Genomic DNA, 17,450 nt, shown 5'->3' with positions numbered 1-17,450 from the left:
ATAGTATTTGAAAATAGAATAAGTGTTACTTAAATTGTAGTATGTTCAAAAGTGTATGCCAAATGTTCCTGGATGGTTTACTATTTACGGTAAAAATTTGAAGTGTAAAACCATCCATATTCTAACCGCTGATATTGCCCACAATACATTGCGTGTTGGACATGAATTTGACTACAAGCACGTGTGATAAGTGTAAATAAACTACATAAATTTTTCTCTTCTCCTGTCCCAGCTTACAATAGCCACAACCAGTATTTATCAAGAAACAACAATGTTTATTTTTTAAAATAAAGATCTCGGAAGCATCTCTTCGGAATGGAATCCAGGCTAAAAAAATGAAGACACAACTAATTTGCGGAAAGAAAATCCTAACTTACCTGATAAAATAAAGAACTCCAAATAAAATTACAACAACTTCCCTTTCTCCCTCACTGCCACAAACCAGGAGAAAATAGGATTTTAAAGTAAATGGTGAATCCCAACCTACAGCTTTAATTATCCAAAAATAATGTATAGTTTTAATATAATTAAAAACAAAGCAAACAGGTGTAACAGTGAAATGACGCTGTCAACCGGCAGTGTGGATCCAAATGCAGGGTTTATTAAATGGAATGGTCAGGCAAGCAACAGTCAATACGGGAGCAAACAGATGTATAGAGGCAATCTTGAATCATAGTCAAAGTAACAGGCGATTGGTCAGAAGGCAGGCAGCAGGCAACGTAATACAAACAAAACAAAGCAAGGGTTCAAAAACACTGAAGGCAAGGAAAACATGTTGTAATGTCACATAAACAATTACCAAGACCCAGCAACAATGTGTGTGTTTGAGCTGTTTTCATAGTCCATGTAATAAGTCAATAATGATTCGACAGGTGTGGGAATGTAATCAGACAGGAACAGGAATTGGTTGTGTGTGTGTTTCTGTGTATATATATATGTGGTGCATGACTGAATATGTAGTCCATAAATGGCAGATTTGTAGTCTGCTAGTGATCTGCATGGGCTATCACTGGTGACTGTAACAACAGGCTTAAATGAAATATGGCAAAAAAAAGAAACAAAGATTTGTCAGCTAACGAAATCACACCACACTAATGCAACAACTAATCTGGGACATTACCAGTGATGGGCTGCAGCTAGAAGGGCATCCACCGTGTAAAACATATGCTGGATAAGTTGGCCGTTCATTCCTCTGTGGCAACCCCAGATTAATCAAGGGACTGAGCCTAAAAGAAAATTAATAAATAATCTGGGGCAAGAGATAAGAGACCCTCGGAACAACAGCATCAGCTGCAACGATGAAGCTTTGTGATCTGCACCAAGCAGAAGGTCCATTCTTTGTTTCTCGCCTTCATATATATATGCTTCTGCCAAGCAGCAACCAACCTCCCACTCTCCCTTGTGAAGCAAATGCGGAGGTAACCTAAACTGCATTTCATGGAAATTCCGCTAGTCCTGAGCAGATTTCTGTTGACCCCACTGTTAAAATGGCCAACTTTACAGCAGTAAAAAGGTGTTTACAGCCTGGTACAAAGAACGCTGTTGGTTCATATAGCTAACATTACCCTACATGTAAGGGGGGCGAATTTCATCAATTTCATCAACTCATCCGTTTCCTTTATATTAGGCTATATTAAGTTTGCATAATTAAGGGTGTGGCCACTTGTGTGACAGCTAGATCTCGCTGGTCTTCGTTACTTTACCTTAGCTGATACATAATATTTTTGTTTTGTTCTATATGGCTTTACACAGTCAGTCGCCTTTTGAAATTATTTCCTACACTTCATCAGATGATATGGCATGCTGTGTGCACTTAATTGTGCTCACAAACCATTCACTTGGCCTCCATTTCCCAGATGAGCGAAATTATATACTTATATACCATCTCTATAAATGTATTTGTTTTACTTAAAATCGTTATATTTTTCTTTAGACCTGTAAAGCACTCCAGAATCTGACTGACTGGTTAGGTGTAGGCTCTAGAAAAGTCGTCTAAAATGTTGTCATACAGTTTTAGGCCTGAATTTCATCAAATAGATAGATATTGCAATATTTATGGACGCGCAAGACCAACCGTCAAGAGGCTTCAGTAAAGTTGTGTGTATGACTGTTTATTAATATCTAGCCAACTATAAAATATTAAATCATGTTTTTCCATGTTAAATTTCATCTGCAACAACAATGCTGAACTTGTATAAACACGTGTTTGGACATTAACATTCGAATGCAGAATTATCCAAAGACCTGGGGTGAAGATACATAACAATCTGTTAATGCGAAAGTAGTGTGTCCCAAAATCGCATACTCTTCTGTTACACACTCAAAAGTATATATTTTTCCTTCACAAAAAAGTACATACTTTTAGGGCGTAGTATAAGTATGCGAACTGGGACACAGCATGTATATAGTAAGAGCTTGATTAGCTGGTTCAACTGTGTTTAATTGGGGTTGGAGCTAAACTCTCCAGGACACTGGCCCTCCAGGATCAAGTTTTGACACCCCTGGTCTAGGGCATCTTTATTTATTATTATTTTTGTTGCTGTTGTTGTTATTTTTTCACAAGTTGTTTGTCTTTTTCTCATACTAGAATAGAAAAGATCCCACAATAAAGGCTTATTTTCTGCTCATCTGTCTGAGTTCTATTTTAACAGCAAAAGAACTTCTAGAGAAACAACGACAGACGAGTGAACAAGAATCAGGCACGTAATTATTTATTGATCAAAAATTTATTCATGTCAATGTTTCAAGTGGATCAGACCATTTTTTTTCCCCAAGACAAGAATGGATGTTCAATAGTTTAAGGACAAATTAAAAAGAAAGAAAGAAAGAAAGAAAAAAAAAAACATTTGATCCACTTACTTGACTATACAGTATTAACTCTATATAGCATAAAGCCAGTTTGATAGAACTGTAAAGAGAAAAGATCTGTGTAATAAGTGAAGCTATTTAATCATTTTGTCTTTGTGTGTCTGTTTCAGTGTGTCTCTGTAATGAGGTCATGTACATGTTTGGAGCTGTTGGTATTGTTTTGTTGAGCTCTGTTTCACTGGCAGCAGAACTCATCCTGAAAGCACGTGAGTCAATATTATGTTTTATAAATGATAATATGATTGTGTGTGTTTACATTTTTATAGCATTAATAGGTATATTACTGTTCCTCTTCGGTTGGGGAACTTCAGTGCCATAGAGTGAATTAATTGAATCCACGAAATGGGAGGATTCGGATCAGAAGCCGCTTGTCTGGAGAGTATTGAACGGGCCAATGAATGAAATTAATTGGCAGCGTAAGCTTGCGCAGGTGTGCTGCATCGGCAATTATTCCAGCATATAAGCACACCTGAAGCCAGCAGACGCTATCCTTTTCGCTTCAGATCCTTTCTGAGTGAGTCGATGAGGGTTCCTCTTGCTGATCAGCACTTCAGAGCGAACGAGTGTGTCTCCCGGTCCAGAGTGGGTCTTCGTGGTGGCAGACGGTCGAGCTGGGTTACTCCCTTGCCTGCGGTTCTTTAGGTCCGGTCCTCCAGAGCGGTGCGTATTGTTGCAAACTTTCCTAAAAGAGCAACACAGTCGTGAAGCACGTCCTTTTCAGGATGGCGCTCCGACTGTGCGTTTCTGGATGCGGGGGTTTCCTGGCTCCGGATGATGGACACGATCACTGCATTACATGTTTGGGGGTCCAGCATGTTAATGTGGTGCTCGCGGGCGGTTCATGTCGTCATTGCGATGCCATGACCGTTGCACTGCTAAGATCGCGGCTAACTTTCGTAAGAGAGCGAGTCACCCCAGTTGCCTCCTGTTCTAAAAAAGCAGCGGGCGCTCGGGCAGATCTGAGGGTTCCAGCGGGAGATAATCCGCCGCCCACGGGCTCGTGGACCTCTCGCTCCTCACGGCGCTCCATCCAAGCTTCGGGTAGTGGGAGTGACCCGTCTAACCAGATGGTAGCTCTCACACTCGCTGACACCGGAGATCAGATGTCCTCCGCGGCATCGGAGGGTGGGCTTTCACTGTCCGACGAAGATCCGGACCTGCTCGCCCCCTCCGGGCAGGTGAGCGCTGTCAAATCGGATCCTGAAGCGGACATGTTAGCCGTGCTTTCCCGGGCTGCTTCGGCCGTGGGGTTGGAGATGGTTTATCCCCCAGCTCCGCGGCCGGACCGACTAGATGGGTGCTACGTAGAGGACCAGAAGGCGAAGCCTTCAAAGCCTCTCGTCCCCTTCTTCCCGGAAGTGCACAGTAGGCTCACGCAGTCTTGGAGGGCACTTTTCTCTGCCCGTGCTGCGTGTACCTCCGCCCTCACCGCCCTTGACGGCAGAGCTGCCAGGGGGTATGAGGCGATCCCGTCAGTGGAGCGCGCTATCGCGGTCAATCTTTGTCCGCGCGGCGCCTCTACGTGGCGGGGTTTGCCCCGCCTCCCATCCAAAGCCTGTAGGTTGTCTGCCTCCCTCGGAGCCAGAGCTTATAAGGCTGCGGGCCAGGCTGCTTCTGCTTTGCACGCGATGGCCACCTACCAGCGCTACCAAGCGCAGGCGATGGCCGAGCTGCACGAGGGCGGGTCCAACCCAAGCTTATTACATGAGCTGCGCACCGCGACCGACTATGCTCTTCGGACTACTAAGTCCGCCGCGTGTGCGCTGGGGAGGACGATGTCCACACTTGTGGTTCAGGAACGCCACCTCTGGCTAAACCTGGCCGATATGCGCGATGTTGACAAAGTTCGCTTTCTTGACTCGCCCATATCCCAGGCTGGCCTGTTCGGCGACACCGTCGGTGAATTCACCCAGGAATTCAAGGCGGTGAAAGAGCAGTCGGATGCGATGGGCAATGTCATCTATCGGCGTGGCCGTAAGCCCGCTCCGTCCGCCGAGCCATCCACCTCCGCTGCTCCTCGCTGAGGGCGCCCGCCAATGAGCCCTCCGGCCAAGCGGGCGTGGCGTACACCTCGAAAGCAGGCAGCCCCCCCTGCCCAGGGCGCCGTTACGTCCGGTAAACGGACCGCGAAGCGTCCCTGAGACAGGCCATCCGGAGAAGAGGAAACTTGCTCTTTCCCCGCTGGAGGGCGGGGCCCCGATAACAACGGTACTTTTCAGTGCCACCAAAACATCAATAAAAGAGCACTTTTCCCCTTCCCCGGATGTGACTGCACGAGTTCTGCCAGTCCGGGACGTGCTGCCTTCCGGCTCGCAGATTCTACGTGCTTCGCCAGTGGCTCACGAGCGCTGGGGGGACGGTCTCCCTTCCCTCAGCCCTCCAGCCCCCTCTCCGGAGTCAGGGTGCGGAGCCAGAGCGAATCGCTCTCCTCCAGCTCTTCCGTGGGACCCTCGTGCTTCCCGGATCAGCACACCCACTCCGCACTGCCCCACCGCTGGTACGTCAGCAATTGTAGCGATGACTCCATTAGCGAGGGCTCTGCCTGCCTGGTTAGCGCGGGCCAGCCCCTCGCGGTGGCTCATACGAACAATCAGACTCGGTTACGCGATTCAGTTCGCGAAACGGCCCCCCAAGTTCAAGGGCGTGTATTTCTCCAGGGTCAACCCCCTGTCCGCCCCTGTCTTGCAAGAGGAGATTGCTGCCCTCCTGGCGAAAGGTGCAATCGAGCCGGTTCCTCCAGCCGAGATGGAGAGTGGGTTTTACAGCCCATACTTCATCGTACCCAAAAAGAGCGGTGGGTCACGGCCAATCCTAGATCTGCGCGTTTTGAACCGCTGTCTGCACAGGCTGCCGTTCAGAATGCTCACGCAGAGGCGCATTCTCCAATGCGTTCGTCCTCAGGATTGGTTTGCAGCCATAGACCTGAAGGACGCGTATTTCCATGTCTCCATTCTTCCACGCCACCGCCAATTTCTGCGGTGCAATTTCTTCGGCTCGCGGGCATCCGCATACTCAATCATCTTGACAACTGGCTGATTTTACACTTAGGTAACCTACCGACTGCGGTGGTTAATACCATCACTCAGGCTAGAGCCCCCTCCACGAGGCGCGCCTAAGCCCTGAAGTGGAGTCTATTCACTGAATGGTGTGTCTCTCACGGAGAAGACCCCCGAAATTGCCAGATTAGTGTTGTGCTCTCTTTCCTTCAAGAGAAGTTGGACAGCAGGCTGTCGCCTTCCACTCTCAAGGTTTACGTGGCCGCAATCTCCGCTTATCATAGCGCGGTAGCTGGCGGCACTGTGGGAAAGCATAACCTCATTATCTGGTTCCTTAGGGGTGCTAGGTGAATTAATCCATCTCGCCCCCCTCTCATGCCCTCTTGGGATCTCGCCCTCATTCTCACGAGTTTGCGATCCGATCCCTTTGAGCCACTCAAATCAGTATCTCTAAGATTTCTGTCCCTAAAGACAGCTCTGCTGGTTGCGTTGGCCTCCATCAAGAGGGTCGGGGATCTGGAGGCATTTTCGGTCAGTGACTCGTGCCTGGAATTCGGGCCGGATTACTCTCACGTCATCCTGAGACCCCGCCCGGGTTATGTGCCTAAGGTTCCTACCACCCCCTTTAGAGATCAGGTAGTGAACCTGCAAGCGCTGCCCCCGGAGGCTCTGCGTATTTATGTGGACCGTACTCAGAATTTTAGATCATCTGAGCAGCTCTTTGTCTGTTATGGCGGTCGGCAGCAGGGAAGTGCCGTATCGAAACAAAGATTATCCCACTGGATTGTGGATGCCATTTCACTTGCTTATTCGAGTCGAGGTCAGCCGTGTCCCCCGGGAGTGCGTGCGCACTCCACTCGGAGCGTTGCATCCTCTTGGGTGCGTGTACGCGGCTCCTCTCTAACAGACATCTGTAGAGCTGCGGGCTGGGCACATTTGCAAGGTTTTACAATCTGCGAGTGGAGCCGGTTTCCTCAAGGGTATTAGGTAACCCTTTGGTGATTGAGGAGACAACTCGGTAGGGTGTTGAGACACGCTTGCTGCGCCATTTTCCCTTACACGGAGATACGTGCGCCCTTTTATCTGTCAGTAAAGTTCCCCGTCAGGTGAGCCCTGCAGATTCCTCCGTGGCCCCCGGCACTGACTCAGCGGAGGAGTCACTTGCTTGCCCACTACGTTGTAGGTCTGCCCGCTGGTCAGCCCGCGTTTTGGGTATAGGTGCCTGCTATGCGTGATCCCCACTAGGCGATCCCATATGCTTATTCCGCCACGGTTAAGTCCCCCCCCTGGGTGGACCCGTGTCTTCCCTCTCCGCTAACCACTCTTTTGCTATGCGTACTCCCCCTTTTTAGGGCTAGTCCATATGTAATTTCTGCCATTTATCCCCCCTTGGGTAACGGATGGCCTCCGCAGCGTCCTCCCTATCGGGATTGCACGCTTCCCAACGTACTGTCGTATTTTCCTAGAATTATCTAGATGCTCACGACTTCCCAAAAAATATATCTAAATCCGTAAAACTTCTGTTGAAGTAGGATAAATTAGGGCCAGGGACACGTTGGAGGACCGCGCCTCCCATGATGCGGGTGCGTCACGCTTGCTTGACAATCCCCTCATCGGGGGCGTTGGTAAGGTGCAGTCATTATGGTGCTTTCCATACTTCTCCCATTTCGTGGATTCAATTAATCCACTCTATGGCACTGAAGTTCGAGGTTACAGAAGTAACCCTTCGTTCCCCGAGGAGGGGAACGGAAGTGCCATACTCCGTCGCCACAATGACTGTCCCTTAGCTGTTTAAAAGTCAGCTTAAAAGGATAGCGTCTGCTGGCTTCAGGTGTGCTTATATGCTGGGATAATTGCCGATGCAGCACACCTGCGCAAGCTTACGCTGCCAATTAATTTCATTCATTGGCCCGTTCAATACTCTCCAGACAAGCGGCTTCTGATCCGAATCCTTCCATTTCGTGGATTCAATTAATCTACTCGATGGCACTTCCGTTCCCCTCCTCGGGGAACGAAGGGTTACTTCTGTAACCTCGAACAATCTTTTACAATAACAACCATTTGATCTGATTGTGTAAAAACCATGCTGAAAATAAGCAGAACAAATTGGTTATAGATTATGCAGTACATATGAAATAATTTACCATTGTGTTGTGAAATATTCTGCATGCATGTTTCTCATAAGTCTTCTGTATTTGTAATATTTCAGTAAATGGAGAGCGTGCCATTGGGGATCTGAGAGTCATCGTCTTCCCTTTTGAATCTGCTTTTGTCTTGTATTGGCTGCTGTTGCAAATGCATGCTTACTGTAAGTATATTTTAATATCTTTTGCTTTTCAATCATTTTTTTGTTGATGTTATTGCTTTAACAACAGTTAATTTATTTATCATTCATTAACATGAAAAAAAACATTCAATATGTTTAATTTAAAATTATTTGTAAAGTAAATTTTTAAACATCCCTTATTGAATTATGAATCTTGCCATAAAACAGCTATAAATTGCTGATTTGGCAATAAACAAACAAACTTTTGCTTTTACTACAGTACATGACACACAGCAGACATGAATATCAAAAGAAATATCTAAGAAAATAGGGAGACAGACCAATAAACAGAGAGCATTTAAATACACGAGACTTTAACTTAAATTTCGAGATCGTCCCTCTGTAAGATGTTTTCTATATTGTTAGTTTGCACCCCTAAAATTATTTTGGCATAATTTTCTCACCTTCATTTATTTGTGACCTCTATTCTGATAATATTGTTTTATCATATTAATAATTTTAATATAATGAAGGTCTGTGGAAATTTTATGAATGTTCAGTCAAGAAGTGGTCTGAAGCCAGTTACTCATATAAAAAACATCACAAACTACTAATGTATTAAAGTATTAGGATACACACTCAGGGCTCTATTTTGACGGTCCGTGCGCAAAGTGCCTAGCGCAGGGCGCAAACGCTTTCAGGGCGTGTCAGAATCTGCTTTTGCTAATATAAGGACGGAAAAATCCGCTTTGCGCCGTGGCGCATGGTCTAAAAGGGTTGAGTTTATTTTCTTAATGAATTATAGGTGTGTTTTGAGAATAAACCAATTAGAGTCTCATCTCCCATTCCCTTTAAGAGCCAGCTGCGTCGCGCCATAAGCGCATTCGCTATTTACATGACGCAAAGTAAGTGTAAGTGGAAAAACTGAGAATTTCACTAGAGAGAAAACAGTTAAACAGAGCATCTACAGCCAGGCCCGGATTAAGAACTCAGGGGCCCCTGGGCACATTGTCTTGTAAGGCCCCCTACCTGGCTGCACCCCTATAGTTGAATTTAAAAAATAAGAATAATATAATATTTTTTAAATAAAATGAATCTATAATTTGTTGCCCACATATTTAAATAAATGATATATAGTACATATGTATCTATAGTCTACAAAGATTTAACTTATTTTTCAAAGCATTGAATAAAAGTAATAATAAAACTATATATCTATATATATATATATATATATATATATATATATATATATATATATATATATATATATATATATTTTTTTTTTTTTTTAATTTATTTATTTTTTTAAGGGTATTTTAATGTATTGCTTTTACAAACTTATAAAGCATATTATTGCCATGGCATATAACGCACAATGCTTCTCTAATACAGTTCTATGAATCTGAGTTCTATGAATCTGAGTCTTTAATAATACAAACACTGATTTACTGTCTCCTCCTCTCCCTGTATTTTCACTACTTTTCTCGTGATGAAGACTTGATTATAAACCTAAAAGTATCCGAAATCACACACACTATACCTCTTCTCTCCCGTCTCTCTCCTCTTCTGGGCCTCTCTCTCTCTCTCTCTCTCTCTCTCTCTCTCTCTCTCTCTCTCCCCCTCTCCCTCTCTCTCTTCTTTTCTGTCTGTCTCTAACACGATGAATCCAGTCCGCGCTGCGCTGGCGTTAGCCTCCTCAGCCTGGTGTTAATGCTAGCTACTCATCAAGTTACCATAACGTCTTCTTCTGTACCCCCATTCTCCTGATCATGGGTCTGTTTAAAGATGGTGTGTATGGAAAATGCCTCAATAAAGATGCCTCCTCTCCTCTTTCTCTCGCGTTTGCTAAATCCACTTGTCCACTCATTTTTGATCTATGACAGATATAACGTTACACTAAAGTCCGCTCAGCGCTTGACCAATTACAGCATTCTGTTTAGTTAACGAAAAAAAGGCAGTTTAAATATAATAATAATATTAATATGTGATCGCGATTTTTTTGCTCAGAGGAAATACAGTTGTCTGAGCAATATAGTTTTTGCAGAGAGGGAGGCACCTATAATAATAAGGCTAAACATTATTAAATACCCACGAGACACTTGTGACTTTATATCACATTTGCATTATTTTTAAAAAATGTTTCCTTCCTGTTAAAAATAAATATATTTCCAATCTGATATGTAATGGGGAGAAAAAAAGTAGCACGAGTTCAGCTGATGGTGGATTCGAACCGAGTTTATGATTAATCGCATCAAAAGATGATGCTTTGTGCCTTTCAATGTTGGCCACTGCAGCTGTAATGATTACCAGCTCTTTACTCATGTTGTCTCTATCAATCAGGCATCGATGGGCGTAAACCCTGAATAGCTTATTCCAACTAGATGCGCTATTTGCATTTAGCCAAAAAAGACACTCCGAAATTGTCTTTTTTTCTCCCCCCTCGCAGGGGCCCCTAGTGCGCACGGGCCCCTGGGCCTGTGCCTATAAGGCCCATTGGTTAAACCGGCCCTGTCTACAGCGCAAGAATGAGAGATAAATGATCTACTTTCACTTTTGCTCTCATGGATAGGGAAACCTTTACGCACAATCATCAATCAGCCTATAAATAATTAATTTCGTTTGTTAAGCGCAAATATTTGTTTCAAAACTATTTCTAAATTCAGTTCTAATTTCCAGCAAACGAATAAATGAACAATAATAACGAAGTGTTCAAAAACCTGAGTTATATCCTAAAACACATGCTATGCCCCATATGGTCTGAAACCTGACAGGTGGACAAATCTAAGCTTGTTTTTAATAAAACTAATATAAAAATGCATATAATAAATAACACTGCTTATAATAATAATAACATTGTACAAAAGCCTCCCAGGATGACGAAGGCATGAAGGCAGTGGTTTTTAAATTTATGTAGGCTAGAAAATAATGTATTGTAATATTTTAATCCTTTATATTTATATCCTATATATATCCTTATTATATCCTATATATATCCTTAATGTTTTAATTCTTTTTCATGTGTAAAGATATTTGCGTATTGCTCTACATCTTGTGTGTATTATGCAGTGTGTAAGCGAGGCGCACTTCTGACGCGCTCTGCGCTGGACAATAGACCGGCTTTATTCTGGTCTAAAAAACAGACTACTATAGTTTCTCAAAATAGCAACGCGCTAAACATGCCTGCTTTTGTAGACCAGAACGTCTATGGGCGCACATATGAGCGCAAATGCATTTGCTATTTAAACAGTGTGGCGCAAAACGTCAAAACGACTCTTGCGCCAAGCTGAAACTAGCAAACAACTATTGCGTCGCGTCTTGCGTCACATTGCGTCGGATGTATGATAGGGCCCATAATTTTGATCATCGGCTAATCTAGCATTAAGTATAAGGTGGGTCGCTAATTTGTTTCTCTGTAATGTACTGTAAATACTGTACTCTTGATCTAGACATTATATTTAAACTCCTAAAAAATAAAATAAATAAATATTGGAGCAGAGATCAGTGTTTCCATATTGCGGTTTGAAAATGAACAAACTTTGACCAATTGCTTATTAACATATACTACTTCTTTATTAACTATTTTGTCTCTCTTGTCTCTTGTCACATACTTTAGGGAGGATTCTTACATCAGGGTAAGTTCAGATTTTTACTTGACGCAGCTTTCATGTATGATTATATGCATATACATATACAACTCACAACAGGTTGTTGAATATTGGAAAACTGAGACAAGTATGGGGTGTGCATTAGTTACAAATAATTCAACAGTCAATTATTCCACTTCTACAACTGTTCACACACCTAATGAAGACACTGTTCAGGTGTTGTATTTCAGAATTTTGTCCTCAAACTGCTTCTGTGTGTAGCGAAACTAGCTTATTAGTTTCTCACACATCTCATTTGAAAGCCTTCAGTTGTGTTTTGATGTGATTTCTGACTGTTGTATCTGTGAAATAACCAAAATCATTCAGCGTAGTGATGTGGAGCTCTAATGTACTCAAAACCTGCCGAACTACTTTAGCTGTGCCTTAACAACATGTACCTAACATGTTCATCAGCCAATCAGAATTAAGCATTCAGCAGCCCTCGTAGTATAAATGCATAAAACACATTCAGCTGCATATGTATCTGTGTAAATCTGTAGTTTCGTTTTCCAATGCAGATCAACAGATAGTCGAAGTGACTCCTCCCAAAGACCACAACACGAGGTAACACAGCAATATTATATATGTTGTATAAGCTGATCTGCAGTATGCAGTAAGGGTTGTCATAATAGTGTGGAGTTACAGTTGTGCTGATGACTAATAAATATGTTTTGTTTTGTACACAGAGCACAACAGAATTGTGAAATGGAGACCATCCATACCTGATTCTGCTGTTTCACAGAGACTGAAATGAGACTTTAATTTGACCAATTTTGAGGCTACAGCATCATTGATCAGTAGTCATGTTTTGTTCATGTTAATGTATTTTATTATGACATTGTTCTAAATAATTTATTCATCACATTTTCCATTCTAGCAAATGGCAGAACAGTTAAAGAATTGTTTCACCATGTTCTTTAGTGTCTATGCAGTTAGATTAGTTTAATATTAAAAATTTACTTGTGTAATATTTAAAATGAGCTAAAATTAATGTCTCATGATCTGATCATTCCATGTCTTCAAGTGGAAGCATCTCTCTCTGGCTGTCTCAATTTGAAGTGGATCAAATGGTTTTCAGAATTTGATTTAAGACAAGAATGCATGTTTGTTGAACAGTTTTAGGACAACTTTGGTTAAAGTTGTTGATCCACTTCAAATGTTGATATCTGTATTGTGTTATATGTGATTTCTTCATGTAAAGATCAGTTGCTTTACATTCAATTAATCCCCCAAAAATTGTTTGTTTATTTAAAAATATAGTAAAGATTGTGCAGAGTGTACTTTATCATTTAAAGATGTTATATAAATCTTTGTGTTTAATTAGAAAACTGAACATGTTTTGTGTTGGTTTTTCAGTTCTGATGTCTCCACATATTGTTTACTGTTTTAGCGAACAGTGAAGTTTATCAGAACTGTCTGCCAAATCTGTGCAACAGCAGTAAATGTATAAAATATTTTAAATGAGCATCAGTTCAGTATGTTGACTGTATAGTCTTGAAGACTTTAAACTTCAAAATAAAGCTGTTACATTTCTCATAATTGTCTTTAATTTCATCCCGTTCATAATTTAGTTTTAGACCACATTAATACTTTAGTAAAAAGATTAACTCAGTCATGATATAATGTAATGTGCCTCAGTGCAAAAAACACTTGATGGATCAACACCACCTCGTCCTTTGAGCTGAATCTCTGTGCTGAAACTGGTTTATAGAAGAGCTGCTGGTAAGTGTTGAACTCAATTCTGAACTCTTTATAACATTTCATAAAGCTTCAGTTGTTGTCTACTGAACTGAGTAGCCGCTAGAGGGCAGGGTCTAACAACGAGTATGAAGTTGGTAACTCCTGGAAAAAAGTGCCTGCCAGTAAAGGAGAACAGAGAAAAGTGTGTGTCTGCTACTTTATTTTTAATGCAGGTTCAGATATTACACTTGTACACACAGATATCACCTATACTATAGGTCTGCAGGTTAACTGTTTTTATATAATAACTTATACTGTTAATTTCCGTTAGCATTAATTTCCTCCCAATTGACCCTTCGCTAAGCCCCGCCCTCCTTAGTTACTGTTGCTACTTCGGTCAAGCTTTCGTGCTTGGCTTGTTTATTACAATGTGTATGCGCCGGTGTTAGGCATTGCCAGCGATGTATTTAGCAATTTTTGGCGAACAGGTGAGATATCCGGGAAAGCCAGAAGAAAAAAAGGACTGCTGTATGCGTTACAAGGGTATATTCAAGACTTAATAGGCAACAGATTAGAAAATAATTTAATCAAAATTAAAGCTAGCTCAGCCTAGCCGCCTCATACGCTGACCTTTCAACAGCTTAGTTCATGCACAGCGGGAAAGGTGAAACTTACAAATAATCTAATAATAACTAATTCAATTTCTCTATTTTTAGCCAAAAAGCCTGATAAACTATTGTTGTGCAATGAAATAAAGCGTTACTAACCAACGAGGAAACAGGCATGACCGTGCTTCTACATCATTCATTCACAGAAAGAACAGCCAGAAAGGAGAAATTGATGGATTTGTGCCGAATATAAGCATCATTGACCCATACACTCTCAGAGATAAAGGTATATGAGCTGTCACTGGGGTGTGTTACGAACTCGTTTTTTAAGGCTCGTCTGGGGAAGGGGTTAGCAACAAAAATGGGAGCTTGTCCCGAATGAATTAAATTCTTAAAATGTTTTTCAGTAATTAGCTTATGTGGTGAGTAAATTGTTTACCGACGCATGCCTGGGTGAGTGAAGGCTGATTTATACTTCTGCGTCAAACACCGGCGTAGGCTACGGCGCTGACGCATAGCCCTTTGCCGTGGCCGTCACTGACATGCACCTCTCAAAAAATGTAACTACACGTCGCAACGACGCGTATCGTAAGCTCTGCGATTGGTCGGCTTGGTAGCGCTGACGAGTCTGGGCGGGACCGAGAGCCGCGCGAATGGAGCGAGCGATTGTTTACAAGTGTGAGGACTACCGTGAAGGAGCTCCGGATGGAAAGTTTTGTTTTGTGTTTACCTCACAGTTAAAGTTGTTGCACGTCCGCCGGTTCCTGCCTCAAAATGAGCGAGTTTGAGCCACTTGTACATCCCGGAAGTGTTCAGGAAAAGCAAAAAAGCAGAGAAGAAACGCATACAGCAGTCCTTTTTTTCTTTTTTTTTACGCCGGTCACTTGACGCAGAAGTATAAATCAGGCTTAAGCCACCAGTCTGGCTACGGCTGACTGTTTTTTTTCTTTTTTTTTTTTCTTTATTAATTTAGTTATTTATTTTTTGGAGGTTTTTCGGGGGAGAGAGCAATCTCTTAAACAGTACCCTCTGAAGACTAGCTGGTAGTAAGTTTTCTGGTTAAAATCGGGCTGTGTGTTTGTTTTGTAAATTTTGCTCACAACATATGTTTTGAAAGATGGCAACTTTTGATTTAAATAATTTCATAGATTAATTAGTGTTGAGGAATTAGAAGTGTCGTAAAAACGATTTATTTTTGATTGCTCAACATTTTGAAATTCCTGTTGTTAAAACAGCATAAAGCAGAGATAAAGGCGTGAATAATTGCTTTTCTTATTGACAAAGGTATCTTTCCTGTAACAGTGGGTACTCAAGCTGCTGGATCATTAGTGGATGCAGAAAGTTCTTCACAAGTATGGGTCGATGATTTGACTATACAAGGGAATGTGGGTAATGAGGAGGTATGTCAACCTTTTTCCATGCCTAAGTTTGAACCAGTTTCTCTTTCTTCAGAGGCATCACCTGAATTTTGTTCAGATTGGCGTTTAAAGGTTCGTTTAGCGCGATTACAACTTGAATAAGAAGATTGAGCTCAAGCAAGACAGGATGGTTTAAAGCATCAGATTAAAATGTATCAAATTGATGCAAATATAAAAGTGCGCATGCGAGAGTTGGAATTACAGGCTGCTCACACTTTATCAACACAAACTCCTGTGACGTCTATGTCTGTTAACGTAAATGGTAGTGGCTACTCCAGCTGATGCAAGTATCGTTGCAAATCATCTTGTTACACCTACACTTTGCCATCGTTGGCTTAATAGAGTGGAGGAACTATGACGTCAATTTGTATTCAAATACCCGGAGGCAAATTAGCATTTTAGCAGTTCCGGTTTCCTTTGTCCCAAAGTCAAAGGGTTTTTTGAATAGGATTTCAGTAAAATCGCTTAAATAAGGTTTTTGGCTGACACAAACTCAAGATACTTTCACGTTTTATTCTATGACATAAAACACATCAGTTACAGCACACTCTTGATTTTTTTAAATTCGGATATGCTTTTTTAAAAAGACTGTTGCTATCAAGTTGCTAAATGGGATTACAGGCAGTGTCGGAGACATTATACGTCATCGAGCTAAACTGAATCTGAGTGCAGCTTGCTTGCATTGGGCATTTGGATTTGTCTGTTATTCAAGTATTTTCATGAATAGCATTTTATAGTTTAGTATTTTTCTAATTGGTAATTCATATTGTGTGACGATAATTCCTTCACATGTAAAAACTGTCAAATTGAATGAATTATTTATTTTGATAAATGATGTTATGAAGATATGCTCTCAGTAATGCAAACGTGTGAATAAATGTGAAAAAATACATGCATGTTAACTGTCATTTTAATGTGATCATGTGATAATGTGATAATGTGATCACTCCTCCATAAAATGTATAACGTTAGCATATGTGACTGTATGGGCTGCTTTTCGCTGTACTTTGTGACATAAAAATAATATTAAATGTTGTTCTGTGTTCATGATGGAACTTGCAGGCAATTGAAAGCCTTGTTCCTCACGCCTCATTTCTGTCGTCTGTTAAGGTAAGCAGGCTGTGTGCACGCGAGCGATAAACTTGTTTAAATATGTCTAATGATAATACTATACAGGCACATTTATACATACAGTTTTTACAACAACCGTAAAGCAAAACAGATTTGTATTTCCCACGTAAAAACGATCCAAAAAGCATGTAGGTCTATACGTTTTTTTGCAAATTTATTTGTTTATAACATATAGTTTGGTTTATAATATAATAAACAGAGAGATGAACTCTTTTTCATGGACTATATTTCTAAAATTGAACTTGATAAGTTGTCTGTAGCAGGGTGGTGCTGACTTCACAGGCGAGCACCCCGAGGGCTCTGTAGTCTGTTTGTTTATAGCCTAATGTTAGCTTTTCGGTTTTTGCATTTGCATTTAAGATCCAAAAGTGCTCAAAGTTGTATTTTCGTGTGAAGATTATCCGGTTAGACAAAACGTGTAAGTGTAATGAACAGTGTTTGAACACAGAGGGCTCTATCATACACCCGGCACAGTGTGGCGCAAGGCGTGGTGTAGTAGTCTTTTGGTAGTTTTAGCTTGGTGCAAGAGTGGTTTTGAGGCGTTGCGCTACGCTGTTTAAATAGCAAATGCATTAGCGCTCATTTGTGCGCTCATAGGTGTTCTGGTCTAAAAAGTAAGGTGTTCTGAGGCGCACTGCTGGCACTTTGCTATTTTGAGAAACTATAATAGATTTTTCATTAGACCAAAACAAACCCGGTCTAAACTCCAGTGCAGAGTTGCGCCTCGCTTACACACTGCTTAATACACACAAGAGAGCAATAGGCAAATATTTTTACATATGAAAAGTGTAAATATTAAGGATATATATAGTATATAATAAGAATAGATATAAGGA

The 17,450-nt window shown here is 41.7% G+C and overlaps 2 protein-coding genes and 1 long non-coding RNA gene across 10 annotated transcripts in view; 2 read left to right on the top strand and 1 right to left on the bottom strand.

Moving 5' to 3' along the window:
* The window catches only part of LOC141381138 (uncharacterized), a 41,550-nt gene extending 28,234 nt beyond the window's left edge, over positions 1-13,316 (top strand). For 2 of the 8 annotated variants that reach the window (XR_015480414.1, XR_015480413.1), the window contains exons 13-18: positions 2,484-2,699; positions 2,979-3,074; positions 8,074-8,172; positions 11,747-11,765; positions 12,296-12,341; positions 12,464-13,316. Coding sequence is in view for 4 of the 8 variants with exons in the window: in XM_087243936.1 (XP_087100062.1) it covers positions 2,652-2,699; positions 2,979-3,074; positions 8,074-8,172; positions 11,747-11,765; positions 12,296-12,341; positions 12,474-12,503 (338 nt within the window). In the remaining 4 variants the exon portion in view is untranslated. The remainder of the gene's footprint in view (positions 1-2,483; positions 2,700-2,978; positions 3,075-8,073; positions 8,173-11,746; positions 11,766-12,295; positions 12,342-12,463) is intronic. The other 6 variants (XM_087243936.1, XM_087243934.1, XM_087243937.1 and 3 more) reach the window with 4 other exon arrangements.
* Positions 1-17,450, bottom strand: part of LOC141381140 (uncharacterized) — a 686,936-nt gene that overhangs the window by 151,563 nt on the left and 517,923 nt on the right. The gene's annotated exons all lie outside the window — the stretch shown is intronic.
* The window catches only part of si:ch211-190o19.1, a 491,573-nt gene that overhangs the window by 386,425 nt on the left and 87,698 nt on the right, over positions 1-17,450 (top strand). The window lies entirely within an intron of this gene.

The sequence above is a fragment of the Danio rerio genome, chromosome 3 (genome assembly GCF_052040795.2).
Source record: "Danio rerio strain M-AB ecotype USA chromosome 3, GRCz13ab, whole genome shotgun sequence".
NCBI classification, from domain to species: domain Eukaryota; kingdom Metazoa; phylum Chordata; class Actinopteri; order Cypriniformes; family Danionidae; genus Danio; species Danio rerio.
The sequence above is the reverse complement of the archived record's forward strand: the minus strand, read 5'-3'. Positions and strand labels throughout refer to the sequence as shown.